At 42.0% G+C, this 22,506-nt stretch overlaps 1 protein-coding gene across 1 annotated transcript in view; it reads right to left on the bottom strand.

Annotated features, from left to right (window-relative positions):
* LOC309552602 (uncharacterized protein) overlaps window positions 1–22,506 on the bottom strand; it is a gene marked incomplete at its 3' end in the record, with an annotated part of 115,933 nt that overhangs the window by 9,511 nt on the left and 83,916 nt on the right. The window contains exons 9-10 of the mRNA XM_082253545.1: window positions 17,222–17,266; window positions 12,302–12,388 (exon numbers count right to left, since the gene is read on the bottom strand). Of these exons, the coding sequence (XP_082109671.1) occupies window positions 12,302–12,388; window positions 17,222–17,266 (132 nt within the window). The remainder of the gene's footprint in view (window positions 1–12,301; window positions 12,389–17,221; window positions 17,267–22,506) is intronic.

The following is a 22,506-nucleotide window of genomic DNA, read 5'->3' as shown; positions in this document are numbered from 1 at the left end:
TCATACTTCTGAAGGTTTGAGGGTGCTGCCTGTTCCATACTCCCCCTACTCCTAGCCTTTTAGGGGTACAAACAATAGTAATTGGGGCCTAGTGTGGTTGTGTACGTGTGATATACATACACTTTTTTGGGATCATATTTTCTATTCCGCTATTTAATCAAAAACCTCTGGGGATCAGTTAAATTGGGGGATAGTCTGTGTTGGTACGTGTGAGAGAGATCCACCTTTCCAAGTTGTTGGGGTTCATCTCATACTTCTGAAGGTTTGAGGGTGCTGCCTGTTCCATACTCCCCCCTACTCCTAGCCTTTTAGGGGTACAAACAATAGTAATTGGGGCCTAGTGTGGTTGTGTACGTGTGATATACATACACTTTTTTGGGATCATATTTTCTATTCCGCTATTTAATCAAAAACCTCTGGGGATCAGTTAAATTGGGGGATAGTCTGTGTTGGTACGTGTGAGAGAGATCCACCTTTCCAAGTTGTTGGGGTTCATCTCATACTTCTGAAGGTTTGAGGGTGCTGCCTGTTCCATACTCCCCCCTACTCCTAGCCTTTTAGGGGTACAAACAATAGTAATTGGGGCCTAGTGTGGTTGTGTACGTGTGATATACATACACTTTTTTGGGATCATATTTTCTATTCCGCTATTTAATCAAAAACCTTTGGGGATCAGTTAAATTGGGGGATAGTCTGTGTTGGTACGTGTGAGAGAGATCCACCTTTCCAAGTTGTTGGGGTTCATCTCATACTTCTGAAGGTTTGAGGGTGCTGCCTGTTCCATACTCCCCCTACTCCTAGCCTTTTAGGGGTACAAACAATAGTAATTGGGGCCTAGTGTGGTTGTGTACGTGTGATATACATACACTTTTTTGGGATCATATTTTCTATTCCGCTATTTAATCAAAAACCTTTGGGGATCAGTTAAATTGGGGGATAGTCTGTGTTGGTACGTGTGAGAGAGATCCACCTTTCCAAGTTGTTGGGGTTCATCTCATACTTCTGAAGGTTTGAGGGTGCTGCCTGTTCCATACTCCCCCTACTCCTAGCCTTTTAGGGGTACAAACAATAGTAATTGGGGCCTAGTGTGGTTGTGTACGTGTGATATACATACACTTTTTTGGGATCATATTTTCTATTCCGCTATTTAATCAAAAACCTCTGGGGATCAGTTAAATTGGGGGATAGTCTGTGTTGGTACGTGTGAGAGAGATCCACCTTTCCAAGTTGTTGGGGTTCATCTCATACTTCTGAAGGTTTGAGGGTGCTGCCTGTTCCATACTCCCCCCTACTCCTAGCCTTTTAGGGGTACAAACAATAGTAATTGGGGCCTAGTGTGGTTGTGTACGTGTGATATACATACACTTTTTTGGGATCATATTTTCTATTCCGCTATTTAATCAAAAACCTCTGGGGATCAGTTAAATTGGGGGATAGTCTGTGTTGGTACGTGTGAGAGAGATCCACCTTTCCAAGTTGTTGGGGTTCATCTCATACTTCTGAAGGTTTGAGGGTGCTGCCTGTTCCATACTCCCCCTACTCCTAGCCTTTTAGGGGTACAAACAATAGTAATTGGGGCCTAGTGTGGTTGTGTACGTGTGATATACATACACTTTTTTGGGATCATATTTTCTATTCCGCTATTTAATCAAAAACCTCTGGGGATCAGTTAAATTGGGGGATAGTCTGTGTTGGTTTCTTGTGAGAGAGATCCACCTTTCCAAGTTGTTGGGGTTCATCTCATACTTCTGAAGGTTTGAGGGTGCTGCCTGTTCCATACTCCCCCCTACTCCTAGCCTTTTAGGGGTACAAACAATAGTAATTGGGGCCTAGTGTGGTTGTGTACGTGTGATATACATACACTTTTTTGGGATCATATTTTCTATTCCGCTATTTAATCAAAAACCTTTGGGGATCAGTTAAATTGGGGGATAGTCTGTGTTGGTACGTGTGAGAGAGATCCACCTTTCCAAGTTGTTGGGGTTCATCTCATACTTCTGAAGGTTTGAGGGTGCTGCCTGTTCCATACTCCCCCTACTCCTCATCTAGCCTTTTAGGGGTACAAACAATAGTAATTGGGGCCTAGTGTGGTTGTGTACGTGCGAGATACATACACTTTTTTTGATCATATTTCCTATTCCGCTATTCAATAAAAACCTTTGAGGATCAATTGAATTGCGGGATAGTCTGTGTCGGTACGTGTGAGAGAGATCCACCTTTCCAAGTTGTTGGGGTTCATCTCATACTTCTGAAGGTTTGAGGGTGCTGCCTGTTCCATACCCCCCCTACTCCTCATCTAGCCTTTTAGGGGTACAAACAATAGTAATTGGGGCCTAGTGTGGTTGTGTACGTGCGAGATACATACACTTTTTTTGATCATATTTCCTATTCCGCTATTCAATAAAAACCTTTGAGGATCAATTGAATTGCGGGATAGTCTGTGTCGGTACGTGTGAGAGAGATCCACCTTTCCAAGTTGTTGGGGTTCATCTCATACTTCTGAAGGTTTGAGGGTGCTGCCTGTTCCATACTCCCCCTACTCCTCATCTAGCCTTTTAGAGGTACAAACAATAGTAATTGGGGCCTAGTGTGGTTGTGTACGTGCGAGATACATACACTTTTTTTGATCATATTTCCTATTCCGCTATTCAATAAAAACCTTTGAGGATCAATTGAATTGCGGGATAGTCTGTGTCGGTACGTGTGAGAGAGATCCACCTTTCCAAGTTGTTGGGGTTCATCTCATACTTCTGAAGGTTTGAGGGTGCTGCCTGTTCCATACCCCCCCTACTCCTCATCTAGCCTTTTAGGGGTACAAACAATAGTAATTGGGGCCTAGTGTGGTTGTGTACGTGCGAGATACATACACTTTTTTTGATCATATTTCCTATTCCGCTATTCAATAAAAACCTTTGGGGATCAATTAAATTGCGGGATAGTCTGTGTCGGTACGTGTGAGATCCACCTTTCCAAGTTTTTGGGGTTCATCTCATACTTCTGAAGCTTTGAGGGTGCTGCCTGTTCCATACTCCTCCTCCTCCTCATCCATCCTTTTAGGTGTACAAACAATAGTAATTGGGGCCTAGTGTGCTTCTGTACGTGTGAGATACATACACATTTTTTGATCATATTTCCTATTCCGCTATTCAATAAAAACCTTTGGGGATCAATTAAATTGCGGAATAGTCTGTGTCGGTACGTGTGAGATCCACCTTTCCAAGTTTTTGGGGTTCATCTCATACTTCTGAAGCTTTGAGGGTGCTGCCTGTTCCATACTCCTCCTCCTCCTCATCCATCCTTTTAGGTGTACAAACAATAGTAATTGGGGCCTAGTGTGTTTCTGTACGTGCGAGATACATACACTTTTTTTGATCATATTTCCTATTCCGCTATTCAATAAAAACCTTTGGGGATCAATTAAATTGCGGGATAGTCTGTGTCGGTACGTGTGAGATCCACCTTTCCAAGTTTTTGGGGTTCATCTCATACTTCTGAAGCTTTGAGGGTGCTGCCTGTTCCATACTCCTCCTCCTCCTCATCCATCCTTTTAGGTGTACAAACAATAGTAATTGGGGCCTAGTGTGCTTCTGTACGTGTGAGATACATACACATTTTTTGATCATATTTCCTATTCCGCTATTCAATAAAAACCTTTGGGGATCAATTAAATTGCGGGATAGTCTGTGTCGGTACGTGTGAGATCCACCTTTCCAAGTTTTTGGGGTTCATCTCATACTTCTGAAGCTTTGAGGGTGCTGCCTGTTCCATACTCCTCCTCCTCCTCATCCATCCTTTTAGGTGTACAAACAATAGTAATTGGGGCCTAGTGTGCTTCTGTACGTGTGAGATACATACACATTTTTTGATCATATTTCCTATTCCGCTATTCAATAAAAACCTTTGGGGATCAATTAAATTGCGGGATAGTCTGTGTCGGTACGTGTGAGATCCACCTTTCCAAGTTTTTGGGGTTCATCTCATACTTCTGAAGCTTTGAGGGTGCTGCCTGTTCCATACTCCTCCTCCTCCTCATCCATCCTTTTAGGTGTACAAACAATAGTAATTGGGGCCTAGTGTGCTTCTGTACGTGTGAGATACATACACATTTTTTGATCATATTTCCTATTCCGCTATTCAATAAAAACCTTTGGGGATCAATTAAATTGCGGAATAGTCTGTGTCGGTACGTGTGAGATCCACCTTTCCAAGTTTTTGGGGTTCATCTCATACTTCTGAAGCTTTGAGGGTGCTGCCTGTTCCATACTCCTCCTCCTCCTCATCCATCCTTTTAGGTGTACAAACAATAGTAATTGGGGCCTAGTGTGTTTCTGTACGTGTGAGATACATACACTTTTTTTGATCATATTTCCTATTCCGCTATTCAATAAAAACCTTTGGGGATCAATTGAATTGCGGGATAGTCTGTGTCGGTACGTGTGAGAGAGATCCACCTTTCCAAGTTGTTGGGGTTCATCTCATACTTCTGAAGGTTTGAGGGTGCTGCCTGTTCCATACCCCCCCTACTCCTCATCTAGCCTTTTAGGGGTACAAACAATAGTAATTGGGGCCTAGTGTGGTTGTGTACGTGCGAGATACATACACTTTTTTTGATCATATTTCCTATTCCGCTATTCAATAAAAACCTTTGAGGATCAATTGAATTGCGGGATAGTCTGTGTCGGTACGTGTGAGAGAGATCCACCTTTCCAAGTTGTTGGGGTTCATCTCATACTTCTGAAGGTTTGAGGGTGCTGCCTGTTCCATACTCCCCCTACTCCTCATCTAGCCTTTTAGGGGTACAAACAATAGTAATTGGGGCCTAGTGTGGTTGTGTACGTGTGATATACATACACTTTTTTTGGATCATATTTTCTATTCCGCTATTCAATAAAAACCTTTCTAGGGCAAGATCTTAAATTACAGAAATATGAGGAGACCGTCAAATAAGGGCCGTGGCCTGGGTCGTGGTGCTGCTGGTAGAGCTCCTGTTGCAAGGAGAGGACATGGTCGATCTGTGCCAGCTACACGCACAAGTGAAACACCTTCCTCAAGTGTGAGTAGGCGACAGAACCTGCATCAGTATTTGGTAGGGCATCAAACGCCCCTAGAAGTGATGAGGCCAGAACAAGTTGAGGCGATAGTAGATTGGTTTGCTGCTGACAGTGCCTCCAGTTCCTTCACATTGTCTCCCACCCAGTCTACTGCAGAAAGGTCAGAGTTGGCACCTGCAGCCAATGTCCAACCGTCTTTCACCTCACCCCCTTGCAAATCAGGCCAGCAGTCTGAGCCCCAAGCCATACAGCAGTCTCTTATTCTTTTTGAGGACTCTGTCAGCAGGGTTTCCCAGGGCCATCCACCTAGCCCTGCCCCAGAAGTGGAAGAGATTGAGTGCAGCGATGCCCAACCACTTATTCCTCAAGATGAGTACATGCAAGGATCATCGCAGCACGTCTCCGATGATGACGAAACGCAGGTGCCAACTGCTGCGGCGTTCAGCATTGTGGAGACCGACAAGGAGGGCAGGGGTGAAGACTGGGTGGAAGATGATGTGGAGGACGATGAGGTCCTCGACCCCACATGGAATGAACGTCATGCAGGTGAACTGAGTAGTTTGGAGGAAGAGGCGGTGGTCGCACAGAGCCACCAGCACAGCAGAAGAGGGAGCAGGGTGCAGAAGCGGAGCGGCCGTGCCCTAGACACTACGCCCGCTACTGCCCAACGCAGCAAGGGAACGAGCGCACCAAAGTCAGCTCAAAGGAGTTCTCTAGCGTGGAAGTTCTTTAGAAAATGTGCTGATGACAGGACACGAGTGGTTTGCACCCTGTGCAATCAGAGCTTGAAGCGAGGCATGAACCTTCTCAACCTGAGCACAACCTGCATGATCAGGCATCTAAGTGCAAAGCACGAGCTGCAGTGGAGTACACACCTTCAAAACCAAGAAACGTCTCTGGCTCATCCTGCTTCCTCTTCTGCTGCAGTCTCGGCCGCTCCAGCCACATCTGTAGTGATACCGGCACCTGCCACCCCGCAAACAGACGATCTGTCAGCAACACCACCACCTGGGTCACCAACAACCATCTCCACAATGTCCCGTGGAAGCGTTCAGCTTTCCATCTCCCAAACACTTGAGAGGAAGAGGAAGTACCCCCCTACCCACCCGCGATCCCTGGCCCTGAATGCCAGCATTTCAAAATTATTGGCCTTTGAAATGCTGTCATTCCGTCTGGTGGAGACGCACAGTTTTAAAAACCTTATGTCGGTGGCTGTCCCACAGTACGTCGTGCCCAGCCGCCACTACTTTTCCAGGCAAGCCATCCCTTCCCTGCACAACCAAGTGGGGGAAAAAATCAGGTGTGCACTGCGCAACGCCATCTGTGCCAAGGTCCACCTAACTACGGATACGTGGACCAGTAAGCACGGTCAGGGGCGTTATATCTCCCTAACGGCACACTGGGTAAATGCAGTGGCGGATGGGCCTGAGGCGGATAGCAATTTGGCGCATGTCCTTCCACCACCGAGGATTGCAGGGCGCTTCAGTTTGCCTCCTGTTCCTAACTCCTCCTACTCCGCTTCCTCATCCTCTACCGCCTCCTCATCCGGACAGCGTAACACCTTCACCACCAACTTCAGCACGGCCAGGGGTAAACGACAGCAGGCAGTTTTACAACTTGCCTGTTTGGGGGACAAACCACACACCGCGCAGGAGTTGTGGAGGAGCATGGAACAGCAGACAAATGAGTGGTTGCTGCCAGCGAGCCTCAAGCCCGGCCTGGTGGTGTGCGATAACGGGCGAAATCTCATAGCAGCTCTGGGCCTAGCCGGTTTGACGCACATCCCTTGCCTGGCGCATGTGCTGAATTTGGTGGTGCAGAGGTTCCTTAAAAACTACCCCGATATGTCAGAGCTGCTGCAGAAAGTGCGGGCCGTTTGTGCGCACTTTCGGCGTTCTCACCCTGCTGCTGCTCGCCTGGCAGCGCTGCAGCGTAACTTCGGCCTTCCCGCTCACCGCCTCATATGTGACGTGCCCACAAGGTGGAACTCCACCTTGCACATGCTGGAAAGACTGTGCGAGCAGCAGCAGGCCATAGTGGAGTTTCAGCTGCAGCACGCACGCGTGAGTCGCTCTGCGGAACAGCACCACTTCACCACCAATAACTGGGCCTCCATGCGAGACCTGTGTGCCTTGTTGCGCTGTTTTGAGTACTCCACCAACATGGCCAGTGGCAATGACGCCGTTCTCAGCTTAACTATCCCACTTCTATGCCTCCTTGAAAAAACAATTCGGGCGATGATGGAAGAGGATGTGGCACAGGATGAGGAGGAGGAGGAGGATGAAGAGGTAACATTTCCAAGGCTTTCAGGGCAGTCATTCGCAAGGGGCTCCGAGGGTGGGTTCCTGCACACGCAAACGCCAGGGACGCAATTGTCCAGCAGGGGCACAGTTCTGGAGGATGAGGAGGATGAGGAGGAGGAGGAGCTGGAGGAGGAGATGGAACCATGTTCACAGCAGGGTGGCACCCAGGCCAGCTCATGGCCATCACTGGTGCGTGGCTGGGGGGATACAGAGGACACGGACCATACACCTCCCACAGAGGACAGCCTTTCGTTGCCTCTGGGCAGCCTGGCACACATGAGCGATTACATGCTGCAGTGTCTCCACAACGACCGCCGAGTTGCCCACATTCTAACTTGTGCTGATTACTGGGTGGCCACGCTGCTGGATCCCCGTTACAAGGACAACGTACCGTCCTTAATTCACTCACTGGAGCGCGATCGCAAGATGCGCGAGTACAAGCGCACGCTGGTAGACGCCATGCTGCTGGCATTCCCATCTGACAGCGGGGCCACAGTGGAAGCACAAGGCAGAGGAGGAGGAGGAGGAGGTCGCCAACGCAACCAGGGCACCGCCAGCACCTCAGAAGGCAGGGTTAGCATGGCCGAAATGTGGAAAAGCTTTGTCAGCACGCCACAACAAACAGCAGCACCAGCAGCTCAGATGGAACGTCTTAGCAGGAGGCAGCATTTTACCAACATGGTGGAGCAGTATGTGTGCACACGCCTACATGTAGTGAATGACGGGTCTGCCCCCTTCAACTTCTGGGTCTCCAAATTGGGCACATGGCCTGAGCTTGCCCTTTACGCCTTGGAGGTGCTGGCGTGCCCTGCAGCCAGTGTATTATCTGAACGGGTATTTAGCACGGCTGGGGGCGTTATAACAGACAAGCGCAGCCGCCTGTCCAGAGACAATGTGGACAAGCTCACGTTCATTAAAATGAACCAGGCATGGATCCCACGGGACTTTTCCGTACCTTATGCAGAATAGCAATGGATACCGACCTTACCCACCCATTGTTCCATTTTTGCTCTTTCTCACTCTTTTGGGGTGTACCCTCATTTAAAATTTGTGAAAAGAAGCAGTGTTGGCTACCTCGTCCTCCTCCTCAGGGCCAGATTAATGTAGGGTCTATTGGAGCTGCAGCTCCAGGCCCCTACCTTTTATATAGGCCCCGGGTTGGCCATATTCACTGTTACCGCTCTTCTGTCACTTGTAAACACAGAAGTCTGGCTTCTATGCTCGCTTCCCCAGGCAGCACCCTCAGAACCTCCCCACACAGCGTGAAGGCCGGACAAGGAGGGACAGTTGGCGATGCATGGATGTGTTTATGGGCTTCAGAGACAGCATCCCATGTTGAATTAGGCATGCATGGCTGCACCCTTCCTCCTCTGGGTGCATGGCAAGGCACGGCCCTAAGGCCCTTCAAAATCCTCAGCACCAAGCCCATGATGCTGTTAATCCGGCCCTGGTCCTCCTCCACCGCCGCTTCCACCTACACCGCCCATAGGTGTGCGCAGCCTATTGCATTAAGGTGTGCACCCCAAAGTTGAAATACACATGCATGTGTTTGCCAGCAGGGAGAGTAATGTATCGGGGCCATGTACCTGTAGGCAAGGAGAAATAGAGCAGAGCAGGTCCCAGGGAGATCTTTCCCATCTCCTCACTGGCAATGCTATGTGCCCTAGGTGATTAGGGTGTGCCCAGGCACACCCAGCACACCCTGTGCGCACGCCTATGTCACCGCCACATCCACCACCACCTCAACCTCCCTCCTACTCCATATGGGCCTCGTCCTTCAGAGATGAAGAAGAACATTGTTTTATTTTTCTGTTTTTTTTTGTTGTTTTAAGTTATTTCCCTATCCACATTTGTTTGCAGAGCACTTGCCATGCTCTTAATTACGTTTTGCTGCCATTTGCAGCACTCTAGCCCTTTCCTTTGGTGTTTTAGAGCCATTTTAGTGCCTTAAAGTTCGGGTCCCCATTGACTTCAATGGGGTTCGGTGTCCGGGAAAAGTTCGGTAAAAGTCCGGGACACGGACCCGGACTTTTTTTTAAAGTTCGGCCGAACCCGTCGAACACGGACATCTAGGTGTCCGCTCAACCCTAGTGCTGGGGTGTGCTGCAAAGGCTATTGATGCTTGCTACTGTGGAATCTATTCTAGCTGGAGGAGATCTATTTTTTCATGGGGGTTTATTGTCGCTGAGGAGGTCTATTGTTGCTGGCGGGGGACCTATGTTGCTGGGTGTGAGTCTTATGTTTCTGGGGGGTTGTTGCTTGGAGAGATCTACTGTTGAGAGAAGGGTCCACTGTTGCTGGGTGCTAGAAAATCTATTGATCCTGGGTGTGGGGATATGTGTTGCTGCTGCCAGGAGTCTATTGTTGCTGGGGAGGGGTTTGTGGTGGGTGGTCCATTGTTGTTAGGGTGATCTATTATTGCTGGTAGGGGCACAATTGTTACTGACTGCAGGGGATCTATTTACTGCTTTTCATGTTAAAATTACTAAATTCCATACAAATTATTTATCACTACAAGATGATACTTGGTTCTGTTTGGAGGTTGGAGCGCATCGCGTTCCAGAAGTAACCCGGGAACGGACCCACGCTCTCTGTATTTGATCTGCCTGCTTTACACCGCTAATTTGTGAGTAATATTTTAATTCTAATAAAGTATTTACTATACAATACTTCACTATATGAGCCTTTCCTCCCCATATATGATTGGGACCTCCAACCTTATTTATGACCGCTACGCTATGAGGGTTAATGGAATTAAGGAGACGGTGCACACTCCCTATTGATGCTGTTTGAGGAGACTTATCCTTGATATATACCACGCTTGTTACCCCTGTAGGGGTACCATTATCTGGTGAGTGCGCAATTTACTAAGGGGGACACAGGATTCACCTGCACGCGTCACCTTCTTAAAAGTTCCACCTTAACCCATGAAAGCTTGGGATCGGATGGTTGTCATCTTCTTCATATTATGAACTCCTAATTTTACACGGACTCACCTATATAGTCACCTTACTCTATTGTGACACTTACCATTTTAAGAGTGTCATTGGACTTCACCTGCTGTTTATTTTGTCATTTTGATATTGTAATTTGTTACACCTTATTCACCTATTCGTGATTATTATATTAGGATTTTCCTTTCCTTGTCCATTTTTCCTTTGGGACGCACCTTATTTATCTTTCACACCTTATATCACTTATCACATTTATGTTATTTATCATATTCACTGTCCTGGCACATTTCTTTTGTTTGCCATTCCTGGGGACACTTTTACCCCCCTCCTTTTTTAAGGAGCACTGTCACTTTAATTTATTATCGCACTTTTTTTGAAGCACCAAGTCACTTTCTATTGCAATTGCACCTACCACAGTTGTACTTTATTATATAATCAATGTTTGGGATATTTGTTGCATTTTACCAATTTATCAATCTGTTTGTACATGATTTTTTAATTTTTCATTTTTATTCATTGCACCTCTTTCATCTTTTATTGCATTTATTTATATTGCATCCAGCACTTTATTATTTGAATACACCCATCATTGGAGAGATATTAGTATATGCTATTCATATTTACCTATCTACATTCATTCATCTACACCACACCAGTGTGGCAGCGCCAAGTACCTTCCCTTTTTCACTTCCTACTTGGTTCTGTATTGCCTAAAAGGGCAGTATTGGGAGGTGGGTAGGGGATAGACCCAAGGATTGGTGCCTGGAGGTGGATGGGGCCCAGAAAAGGGGTGATTCAGAAAGGGGGAGTCCCTGCACCTATTCTTTGAGAAAAGAAAACACCTGGGTTCAGGCCAGTTCCTCCCAAAATTGAGGTACCCACAGGCACAGGGAAATGCCAATGACAACAGGGTGGAAGTGTAAGCAAGAATTGGTTTCCCTTTTAATGAGGCCCCTCCCCTGAATTGTTGGTGGGTGGAGTCAGTACACTTTTATAAACTGTGTTGGGTGGAGCTCTAGTCAGATGGGATTATGGCAACAGGTCATCTCAGAGTCTTACATTTAAACTAGGCAGAAGAGAGTTGTTTGTAATGTGCAAAGCCCTTCCATGTGCACCTTACTGTAAAGGCTAGTTTATAGCTTAGGGTGGTTACCACTTCTCTGCACAGCCCCTCGGCTAAATTTGGCGTCGGGACACATTGTATGCTATCAGCTGCCGTTGAGCTTTTGCTGGGCATCCAGTGTATCCCTGAGCCTTTAAGGAGGAGTAGGCTCCCCGAGGCAAATCTGCCCTTAATTTATCCAATGCTATATGTGCTCCAGCATGGAGAATCTCAAAACTATAGTTAGGGCCACAGTATACATAAGGGCCTTGAGGAGGCACTGTGGCTTTAGTATATATTTGCAAATCTGTTCAACTTAACCCTCTGTTTTTACCATGAACTGTTAACCAGGGCTAATCTTTTTTTTTTTTTTTTTGCAAGCTAACTGGTAAGTGTGCTTGGAAATATTCTGTTGTTGGTACTGGACAAGAGAGAGGGCCCTTCAGGGATGAACTGACAGGAGGCTTTGGATAAGGACCCACAGTAGGGAGACTCACAGTGGAGAGAGAATGGGAGAATTGTCTGAACTTTCTTTGTTCTGAATTATCTGCACTGAGATTAACTGAACCGGAAGTCAGGAGTCTAGGAGATTAGAAAAAAAGTAAAATACTACCACACCACTACCTGCCTGGAGTTTGCATATTCTCTTTGTGCCTGCGTCGGTTTACTGCCACACTCCATTGACATGCTGGTAGGGTAATTGTCTCCTGTTTAAATTGGCCCTAGTATGTGTATGTGTGAAAGGGAGTTAGGGACCTTAGATTGTAAGCTCCTTGAGGGCAGGGACTGATGTGAATTTATAATATACAGTATATGTAAAGTACTGCGTAAATTGACAGCACTATATAATTACCTATAAATAAATAAACAAAATACTGGAGCAAAACTTACCTCTTTCTTTTCACGTTTTAAACGGCTTAACTGGCAATTTATTATTGCTGTTCCATTTAAATCCATATTCCTTTCGTAGTCACTGCACTGAAAAACAAAATATAAGGCAAATAAAATAAACTCCTGCCCATATGGATAGCAGAAGAATGTAAATGGTCACGATAAGTTCATAATTTATATAAAAGCTACCAGTTATGTTCAATAGAAGAAGAATGCTGTTTATAATTCTGTGATATAGCTAAAATTAACTAAGCTATCATAAAGAATTTTCACTAAATTTTGACAATAAAACAACTGACTCAATAGAGGCTAGCTTGAAGTATATGTGTAACATCAGTTCTCTTTGTAGGCTACCCCCCCCCCCCATAATATAGTGATAATGAGGAGGTCTTCTGTAGTACTAAAACATTTCCTGTTCTTCAGCAGAAAAATTGCTCTTCCATACATCCATCTAGTATGGTGAAGCCTGTCACCCTAAGAGAGGGCCAATTGATTAAATCAGAGGGAAATAAAGCCTAAAGAAAAAACTAACACAGCTATTATATCTAAAAACTGGCAAGAAATTACTTTTTAATTCTTGGGTTTAGACACCTTAGGCGTCCAATGAAGGAGAACAGAATAACTTTCCTTGTCTAAGAACCATTATATCCTTATCCAATTATGCATATAATAAATTCTCTTTTGTGCTCTGAATTTTAGATCAGTGACTTAGGTACAATGGAAGGGGCAGCACAGTGGTTAGCACTTCTAGGGGCCTTAGATTGTAAGCAACTTGAGGGCAGTGACTGATGTGTACTATATATATTTATATATATATATATATATATATATAGATAGATAAAGTGCTGAGTAAATTGACAGTGCTGTACAAGTGCCTGTAATTAAACCAGTGGATCAGCACGCCAGGCAGCTAGCATGTTTTATAAAAGAAGGTCAGCAATGGTTTATGAGAACTGTAGATTTTGTCTCATATCCTTCGGGTGTCTCATATCCTTCGTGTGCCCCACAGATACCTATTTTTTCTGTAAGCACAGCTTACTATATTGGTAAGACAACAATGCTGTAATAATCCAAAATTCTAAGCAGAGTAGCCTCTTAGGTAGGCTGTGCCTGCTTGGACTACAGTGGGATAAGAATATGTTGCAGACGGTATGACATTTTCACTGCAGTCCATCAGAACCTGACCACACGTAGTCCTGACCACCTAGTCTTGACTATTGCCTCTTTTGCTGACAATCTCCCACTATGAACTATAATATCTTGAAAGAACAGAGTGTGAGAAAGAAATGAAAGCAGATTTGACTTCTTTTCTTTGAAAATAAAGGAGGTTTTTTTTGTATACTGGTTACTTTATGAGTCTAGTGCATCACATAGTAGCTGATTTGGGGACTTGTTTAGTCTTTTATACAGGAACCCTTAGCAGTACTTTAACCTAGCAGGTAGCATTCAGCACGTTTTGGAAGAATGCTGATTGACCAGCATTAGGGGCATAATAAGATACTAAAGTATTTAAAAAATTATGAATTGTCCCTGTTAGTAAAATATATCTCCCTTAATAATATTTTGTAAAGTAAATGAGACAAATTGCTTAACCTCTCTTCTTTTCAAGACCATTAGCGAGGTGAAAAGTGGGAAATGTATTGTGATGATACTTAGGGGCTGTTGAATAGAAAAAGTGTGTTTCTTGAAGCAATAGTATATCTGCACCCAATCTGTCATAAAAGAGAATTGAAACCCTGTACATTATGGGTAATAACTTTGAAGTATGAATTGTAACAGTTTGTCATTGTGAAACATTTATATTTATTTATGTCAAAGGGATCTCATTAAGTGAAAATAGATTTCGGTGACCTTATGAAGGGGAAGAGGCAAAAAAGGAGAGGTAAAGTTAGAGAATTAGGAGGAAAACAAGATTACCATTAATACAAATGGGATCAAGCATTACCATGGTATCAAACTTATAAATACTGTATAGTACACTGGAATATTAGACTCTGGAAAAAAACAAACATTATTTGGAAATAAAACTCAGAATTGACAAAGTGAAGTTATTTCCATCTTAGGAACAAGTTCACCAATAGAGGCATGTATATTCATTCTGACCAATATACAGTATATGTTTATAGATAACTAATTGGGAGAAACTGATTAAGAAGAGAAGAACATGGGATTGATTATATATTGTATTATTTTTTAAACAAGCGGTAAGGTCAATGAGGTCTACTCTCAATTAGAAATTTTAGTGAACTCAATAAAATGTAAATTGAATTTGATGTTGTTGCCTGATGAAGAGTTTATGTATAAATCTCCATTAGTAATTGTAAATAGATAGATGTAAATATAAATGTACACATTTTTGATTTCAAACTCATATTTGCTATATGAGGGTAGATTTGTAAGTTGTGTAACGCAAACAGACAGGCAGTAGTATGAATCCAATTTAACAAGTCTGTTGGAAATGCCAGCGTGCTATTCACACTTAAACACATAAAAGGATAAGTCTGTTTGAAGGACGAGCTGTCTGCTAGCCGGGAGGTGGCCTGCTGATATGCCAAATAGTATCAAAGTGTAATTAAATTCCTGTGAGCCAGACATCCTGGGGCCAATGCAATAAGGTGAATAGACCATGTAATATCCGCCCTTAATTCATCCTCCATATCAAAGAACTCTCATTAAGATATGCTATGACGATGGACTATCTTTTGAGGGTTGGATAATGTGCTCCAGAGATGAACCTTGCATATCTTAATTTTCAATTTCAGAGCAAATCAACAGGTATAATTAAATTCTCCCTCCAACAGAGAGGAGGGGTTAGCAAGGGGCTGAATTATGCTAAGATAGGCGAGGAGGAAGTTGTCCAATCCTGAACGAGATACGCCCAGAGGGAGGAACAGGGCGGGATAGCTGAACCAATCAGAATAGCCCTATACAAGTCTATGAGAGAGAGGGGTATATTATTCCAAGGTGAGCAGAGAGGAAGTAGGAGCCATTGATCTGAGAAGGGGACCCCATATCATCTTAACTACTGGTAAATATCAGGGCACCTCCTGGCACTTAAATGTATACGTGTGTTGTCTGTCTTGTGGTGCATATCATAATAATTTGGATCCTATGCGCTATATGTATTTAGTTAAACTTTGAATATTTTCCTTTTGTGTATGAACTAGAGATAAATTGGTGTGAATTAATTTAGGCTTCAAAGTTACTTATCAATAAAATAATTGCTGTTTTGAAACTTTTACTCATGGTCAAAGAACTCTCATTTAACGCGAATATTTATTGTCTGAGGTAAATTACATCTCATATCTTCCGGGTAACAATGTCCATTACATCTATTGAACATTTATGCATGAATTTTGATTCAATATCTGGTTTTATTTATTCAATATTAAATACTAGACCTACAAAATTGTCATACATGCACAAATAAGAACAACATTTAGATATAAAAATGATTCTTGAAGAATGGCAAAAAATGGCTTCATATGCATCTAAATTATATATAAATACTTTAATAATAGAAACAAATTATGAATGAATGCTTCATTGGTATATGGCCACCACAAAGTTATCTTCTTGTGTCTGGTGTTTCCCTTCATTGCTTCAGGGGTTGTGCTCAAAAGGGTACAATTACCATATTAAAAACTATCTAATAAACTCCTTGATACCAATTAAAATAATAATTCCCTTTTGCAAGCTTTACTAAACCAACCAATACTGGGGATACCTAATTACACAAGAAAACTGATCTAATTTCTATTTATAACAGCTAAAAATTACAATAGCCAGTTCTTGGAAGACACCAAATATCCCACCTGACCTGGTGAATTCCAAGATGTCCTGGATAATGATAAATGAAAGAATCTCTACTTTTCTAAATGATAAACTTGGATTGTGTGAAATAAATTGTAATATTTTGCTCTCTTAAATATCTGGTGGAGATCTTTAAATGTATATCTTCACCCATGATGGCCATACCTTTTCTTCATTTTATCCCCCACTTTTATTTTTAAACCTTCCTATTAACTTTTGACAGGGCTGCTGGTAAGGCAGTACAAAAGGGGGGCCAGTCACCTGCCAAGCAGGAGAGCCAGCTTTACTGCCCTGTTACTCTTGTGTATCCCCTGCAGCACTGCCAGCTTTCTCCCTCCAGCTGTTCTGCTAGGAGATCAGTTCCTTAAGATCTGCTCCTCCTTCCACCTGCCACCCTGTGTGCTCCCCCTCCCCAGCAGTGCTGCTGGCTTTCCTCCTCTCCACTCCTCTCCTGCTGCCAGCTGCTGAGGGCACACAGGGAGATTGTTTCAGGATGGAGGGTCAGTATTTACTGGCCCCTTCTTTCCTGAATGAACCCAATGAGTGATCAGTACTGATCACTACTGTGTCCATTCATCACTAAAGCATTGTTAATAGTCATTATTATGCTTCAGTTTGTAAATGAACAAGCTGAGGCTGCAGAGAAAGGGACTGATGAATATTTGCCCTTAGTCCCTTTCTCTGTCTCAAATGTGAAATATTAGGGGTCTGTGTAGACTCCTGATTTTTCACTATTGCCCCCCCCCCCACAGGGTATTTAAAAAAATGTATTTAAAAAACAAAAATTACTTCTTCACATGTTTTTAGAGAGCAGTCACATTTGGATCGCTCTTCAGTTTGCATTTGACAGGTGGTGAGGAGGCATATTGCCTCCTCACTGCCTGATTTAACCCTGCACTAATGCACCACCATCATGTGCTTTAGCAACTGGAAAGGCAATTATACATAATCTTCTTTTATGATTGGTATTCCATATTAATAAATATTCCACAACATTTAGTGAGAACCAAGATTAGATACAACATTTCAGCATCAAAATACCCCTGGAAAATATTTTGATATGTTACCTACATTGTATTTATCTGGTGTATTTTTTTTATCACATACCTTTCTTGATTGTGTTTTATCTCCAAACATTCCTTTGCAAACTTTCTGTAAAGGTAAATAACAGCAGATTACAATTTTAAAAACTACAGTAACATCACACTTTCTTTTTCTCATTTTGTTTGGTGGGAAAGATGAGGCGGGGCATACTTTAATCCTTAACAAGCATGCAGCTGTGTTATTTCACTTTAATTAGAGTAAAGGGTTTTGGGCTTACTGAATAACAACATTGCCATGGGCCTTTTGTGGGTGTCAACCTCCTTCATGGTAGCTCATTCCCTCTATTCAATGTTCCATGATTCAAACCTGTAGCCAAGGCCATGGGGAGAAGACATCAGCAAGCTGATGCTACAAACATTCTCCCAAAATTGTTGGTTTCAGAAGAAATTTCACCAATCTGTTTGTCTTATCATTTATAATGTGTGATTCCAAAATTGTGGTTTACATTTTACAGTGCCCTTGCGGCCTACAATATGTGGGCATTACATATCCATCTCAAGGAACATGTGAAAAATATCAAGAAGGAATTCAAAGGACACAATGGAGGAGATTTTCTAAAACTGGTACAGCTGTGCATGGTAGCCAATCAGCTTCTAACTTCAGCTTGTTCAAATAAGCTTTGATAATAAAACCTGGAAGCTGATTGATCACTATGTAGAGTTGCACCCGATTTTGCACTGTCCAATTTTAGTAAATAACCCTCATAGTATCTAAATATTACGCCAACCCTCATAATAAAATCCTGCTTTGACAATGCTTTTTGCAATAGACAAATATGTTTACCACTGGAAAGTATATAATGCTAGGAGAGAAATATCTTGCTCAGAAACTAAACAGATATATGATTTGAAATTCTATACACCATATGGCCTATTTTATTAATAACAGTTAATATTTATCCCATGATATTTAGTTAAGATCAGTCCCGTGGAAGTAAATGGATATTGGAGGTGTATTTTGAACTTTTGGGGTTTTATATAAGAAATAAATATTAAAAATGAAAAAAAAACATTTTAAATATAATAATAATTATATTAATCTAGGCTTTATTTTAGTAATTTATACTAAATAATGTATATTCTTCAGTGATCGTATATATTAAAAATGTTATTGCGTTTTTTATAATAGAAATAGGATCAGTATATATTTTTCATTAATTTACCCATATGTCATAATGTACACGGGTATTGCTTTTAAATTATTTTTGTTATTTAGATTAATTTCTGGTAGTAATTCTGATTTTTGGTCACCCGAGGGCACTGTGTATAGTGTGGGGGCCAGTGAGATTATAAGGCACCCTGGAGATTTGACAGATCGATCTTTATGGACTCTTAGAGTTCCTATAGTAACTGTCTATTTGCATAGTGATTATTGTGCACTTGCCCAATCAGAGCCAATCCTCTTTCTACTGATCCTTATATAAGTATGTGGCATGCACCCTGAATTCCTAATGATGTCACGTATGACAAAACATGTAGGGCGGAGCCAGGGCGTACGTCATCACACATGCGTGCTAGGAGGCAGCCATTTTTGATTCGTGTTGTATACAGCACCGTTTACCTTTTTGGATGCAGTAAGTGTAATTTTTAGCAAATAAAGCTTTCAATATACGATTTTAGGTCTAGGAGCCAGAAATAAATCTAGTAACCTGGTGACATCTGCAGCATGGTGCTGGGAGATTGGTGGAGCTGAGAGATAAGAAGGATCTTTAAATAAAAAAGCCATTTTTGACCACTCATTTTTTTCATGGCCATTATATCACTGTATACTGTACAGTATAGATGTAATATTTTGGATTGCAAAATGTTTTTGTTTTTGTTTGATTTATGGACACATTATATGGGAATTTTTTCAATGCGCCACATATATATTGTTACAGAGATATTGTAGAGCTGCACATTTTTGTATTTATTTCTGTATATCTTGTATCAGGATATTCTGATAAAGGCTATATCATTTTTTTTTCACTGTTTTTAAACTAAGGCAAACTTTTAGTGCAGATTTTCCACTGTGTTTATATAAAACTATTTCTCTTTATCAAAATTGCATTGGGCAGCACAAGTAGCACAACAGGTAAGCATTTACATTCTTTTTTTTTAAAGGATCAGGGATTATTTGAACTTAACCATTGCTGAGATGGCCACTTCAAAAAGAAAAAAAAATAGTTACTGTAACTTTTTTAAAGGTTTATGGGGAACATCTATTGTGATGAGTTGTTTTTTTTTACCATTATAGAAGTCTGGTGGCATTTATACAGTAATGGTTTAACAGAATTATATAAAACCTTCAATCCACTTGTTTGGCAATCTCTGAGGAAGAAAGCTGTGGTTTCTCCAAAAGTGCCAGCAGAATCCGGGAAACCAAATAATGACACATGTTTATGTAGGTAAGGCCCATTCTTGGATGTTTCCCTGAATTTTACCAGTCTCTGCAGAATGTGGAGGGTACAGCAGTTTTTTTTTACAGAATATCAATGGCACTCCCCAAGTGGGAACACATGGAAAAATTCTGTTTTACATAGCAGAATACATTTGGGGCTTTACTACAGATGGGTCCTAATTGTACATATTAAATAGTTCTATATACTATCTAATTTTCTTTTTTTTTTGCTTGTTTTCCTGTTATGGTTTGATCTGCTGTCTAATGCGTGTTCCAGGAATTTATATGATGGTTTTAATGTAACTTTTGTATGAATGTATTATATATATATTTGTACAAAATTTGAGAAAGTTTGTTTCTTTTGTATAAAGCTGATTGATTGGTTGCCTCTACCACTATTTCGTGGCTAAGGAATTTTAATCAGCTGTTTTAATGTAATTTTCATATGTGTGTTATATTGATGTGTTTTTACAAAGTTTTCTTAATTCCTATATATAGACTTTGATTTTTTTATACAGCTAGTTGATTGGTTACTTTTCCCACCATTGCGTGGCATGGGTAATTTTTTCTGCGGTGTTTTTTTAAAGGACAGCTATATGTAAGACCCTTCTAGGTTGAAAGGCATAAGCTAAATCTGTTTTATGGGTGACTAGACCCTTCAATAAAGTATTTTTAAGAGGATTATCTTGAATGCTGGTCTGTTTACATTCTTGGTTCATATTCAGTTTGAAGAAAGGACTGTTACTGAGCACCAAAATAGTGGAGCGTGGGTTGGATGCAGGTTTAGAGCATACATCTTTTTATGGTTTAAATTTATCTTTCAGCATGTAACAGTTGATGGATTGTTATTGCAATTTGTAGCTGGGATAATTGCTCCTTCTCTTCCTCTGAATACTTACAAAGATTTATAAGGGTCGAGTGATTCTACAGAATTCCGCAAGATGCAGCAGTCACTTTTATTTCTGTACTACTCACACGTAGAGAAAATCTATTGTCTAAGTTTGCAAACATTTTCTCTATGTACACTACCACCATAGCATGGCTAGGGGATCTTAGCGTAGCTTGGTAATTTTATTCAGCTGTTATTTAATTTTTGTATGTGTGTTTTATTTATATGTTTTTACAAAGTTTCCTTAATTCCTGTATATGGTGACTTCATTTGTTTTTAATACAGCTGGTTGACTGGTTTCCCCTCACCCCATAGTGTGGCTAGGGTATTTAATCAGCTTTGTTTTCTAATGGATAGATATGATTAAGGCCCTTCCAGGCAAAAAAAAATGTTAAAAATATTGTTTACTGGGCTGTGTTATAGTTACACCCTCAGCAACCTCTGTATTTACCACCGGAGGTTTTTGCTATCTTACGTCCAGGCCACTTTTTGCGATTTGGCGCTGTGCAACTTTAACTGACAATTGCGCGGTCGTGCGATGCTGTACCCAAACAAAATTTACGTCCTTTTTTTCCCCACAAACAGAGCTTTCTTTTGGTGGTATTTGATCACCTGTGCAGTTTTTACTTTTTGCGCTATAAACAATAAAAAAGCATTTATTTTGAAAAAATAACAATATTTTTAACATTTTTTTATATGAAATTCCCCCCCCCCAAAAAAATGTAAAAATCAAAATTTTTTTAAATTTTTGGCCAATTTGTTTTCTGCTACCTATGTTTGGTAAAAAAAAATCACAATAAGCGTATTTTGATTGGTTTGCGCAAAAGTTATTGCGTTTACTATAACTGACCCTTGACTGACATTTTTGACACTTTTGGGGGTACCAGTGACATTTCTATAGTAATCAGTGCTATAAATATTCACTGTTACTGTAAAAATGACACTGGCAGGGAAGGGGTTAATTTTATTGGAGAGGGAGGGGTTAATGTATGCCTGGTGCTTACTAACGTGTGTGGGGGGGAGGTGACTGAGTGACACAAGGACAGATCGCATGTTCAGCTATGCTGAACACTGCAATCTGTCACTCCTTGTCACTTAGGAGATCCGCCCGCTCTGTTTACACAAGCGGGCGGATCTCCAAACTGGATTCCCCGACGATCGGGGAAGAGCAGTGGTGATCGCCGCCACTCCTCCCCTGGCCCGACTCCCGCTGTGACTGAAAACAGCGGGAGCGCGCCTCTAGTGGCGCGCGAGCGCCGCCTACAGGGGGAGGAGTCCAGCGACGTAGGTCTACGTCGCTGGACGGAATCGAGCCACTTTGCCGCAGTACGGTCAACGTGACCAGTCGGCAAGTGGTTAAGCATTAGCAGTAGGGATGAGATTCAGGTTTGGGTTTGAGGTGAATAACAACATCAATCTGATTTGGCGCCAACAGTTTTTGTGTGTATCTTATCACAAGGATATTAAAAAACAAAAAACAACCATCCAAAGCTACTGGGGAATATCCTTGGGGGGGATAAACAGCATACAACATAGAAAAATTCCCACTAAAGCTATTAGGACATGTCGCTGCTCATGGTTGCTCAATTAAAAATTCATCAACCTTGCACAGGAACAATAAAAAACATAATTTATTTAAAACACAGAGTGTTGTGTTAGAAACCAAAGTCATTAGTATAAAGGCGTTTCCTGGTTTATTGGAAGGTTTTATTCCAATGTATCGTTATACTAATGACTTTGGTTACCAGCACAAAACTAAATAAATTATGTTTTTTATTGTTCCCTTGCAAGCTGGTTAATGAATTTTTAATTGAACCACCATAAGCAGCGACATGTCCTAAGCGCTTGAGTGGGAACTTTTCTATGTTGTATGGGTTTGAGGTGAAACTAATGCAGCAGATCCCCACAATCCCTACAATCCCCACAATTTTGTTTGTAAAGTGACAGTACAAAACCTCCTCCTTTGCAGAATACCTTGTCTCAGTGTTGAGGGACAAGGGCCTGTTCCCCACATCCATGC

Source organism: Pelophylax lessonae (genome assembly GCF_965119305.1).
Source record: "Pelophylax lessonae genome assembly, chromosome: 4".
Taxonomy (NCBI): Eukaryota; Metazoa; Chordata; class Amphibia; order Anura; family Ranidae; genus Pelophylax; species Pelophylax lessonae.
Note: the sequence above shows the minus strand (reverse complement) of the source record. Positions and strands in the feature narration are given on the sequence as shown.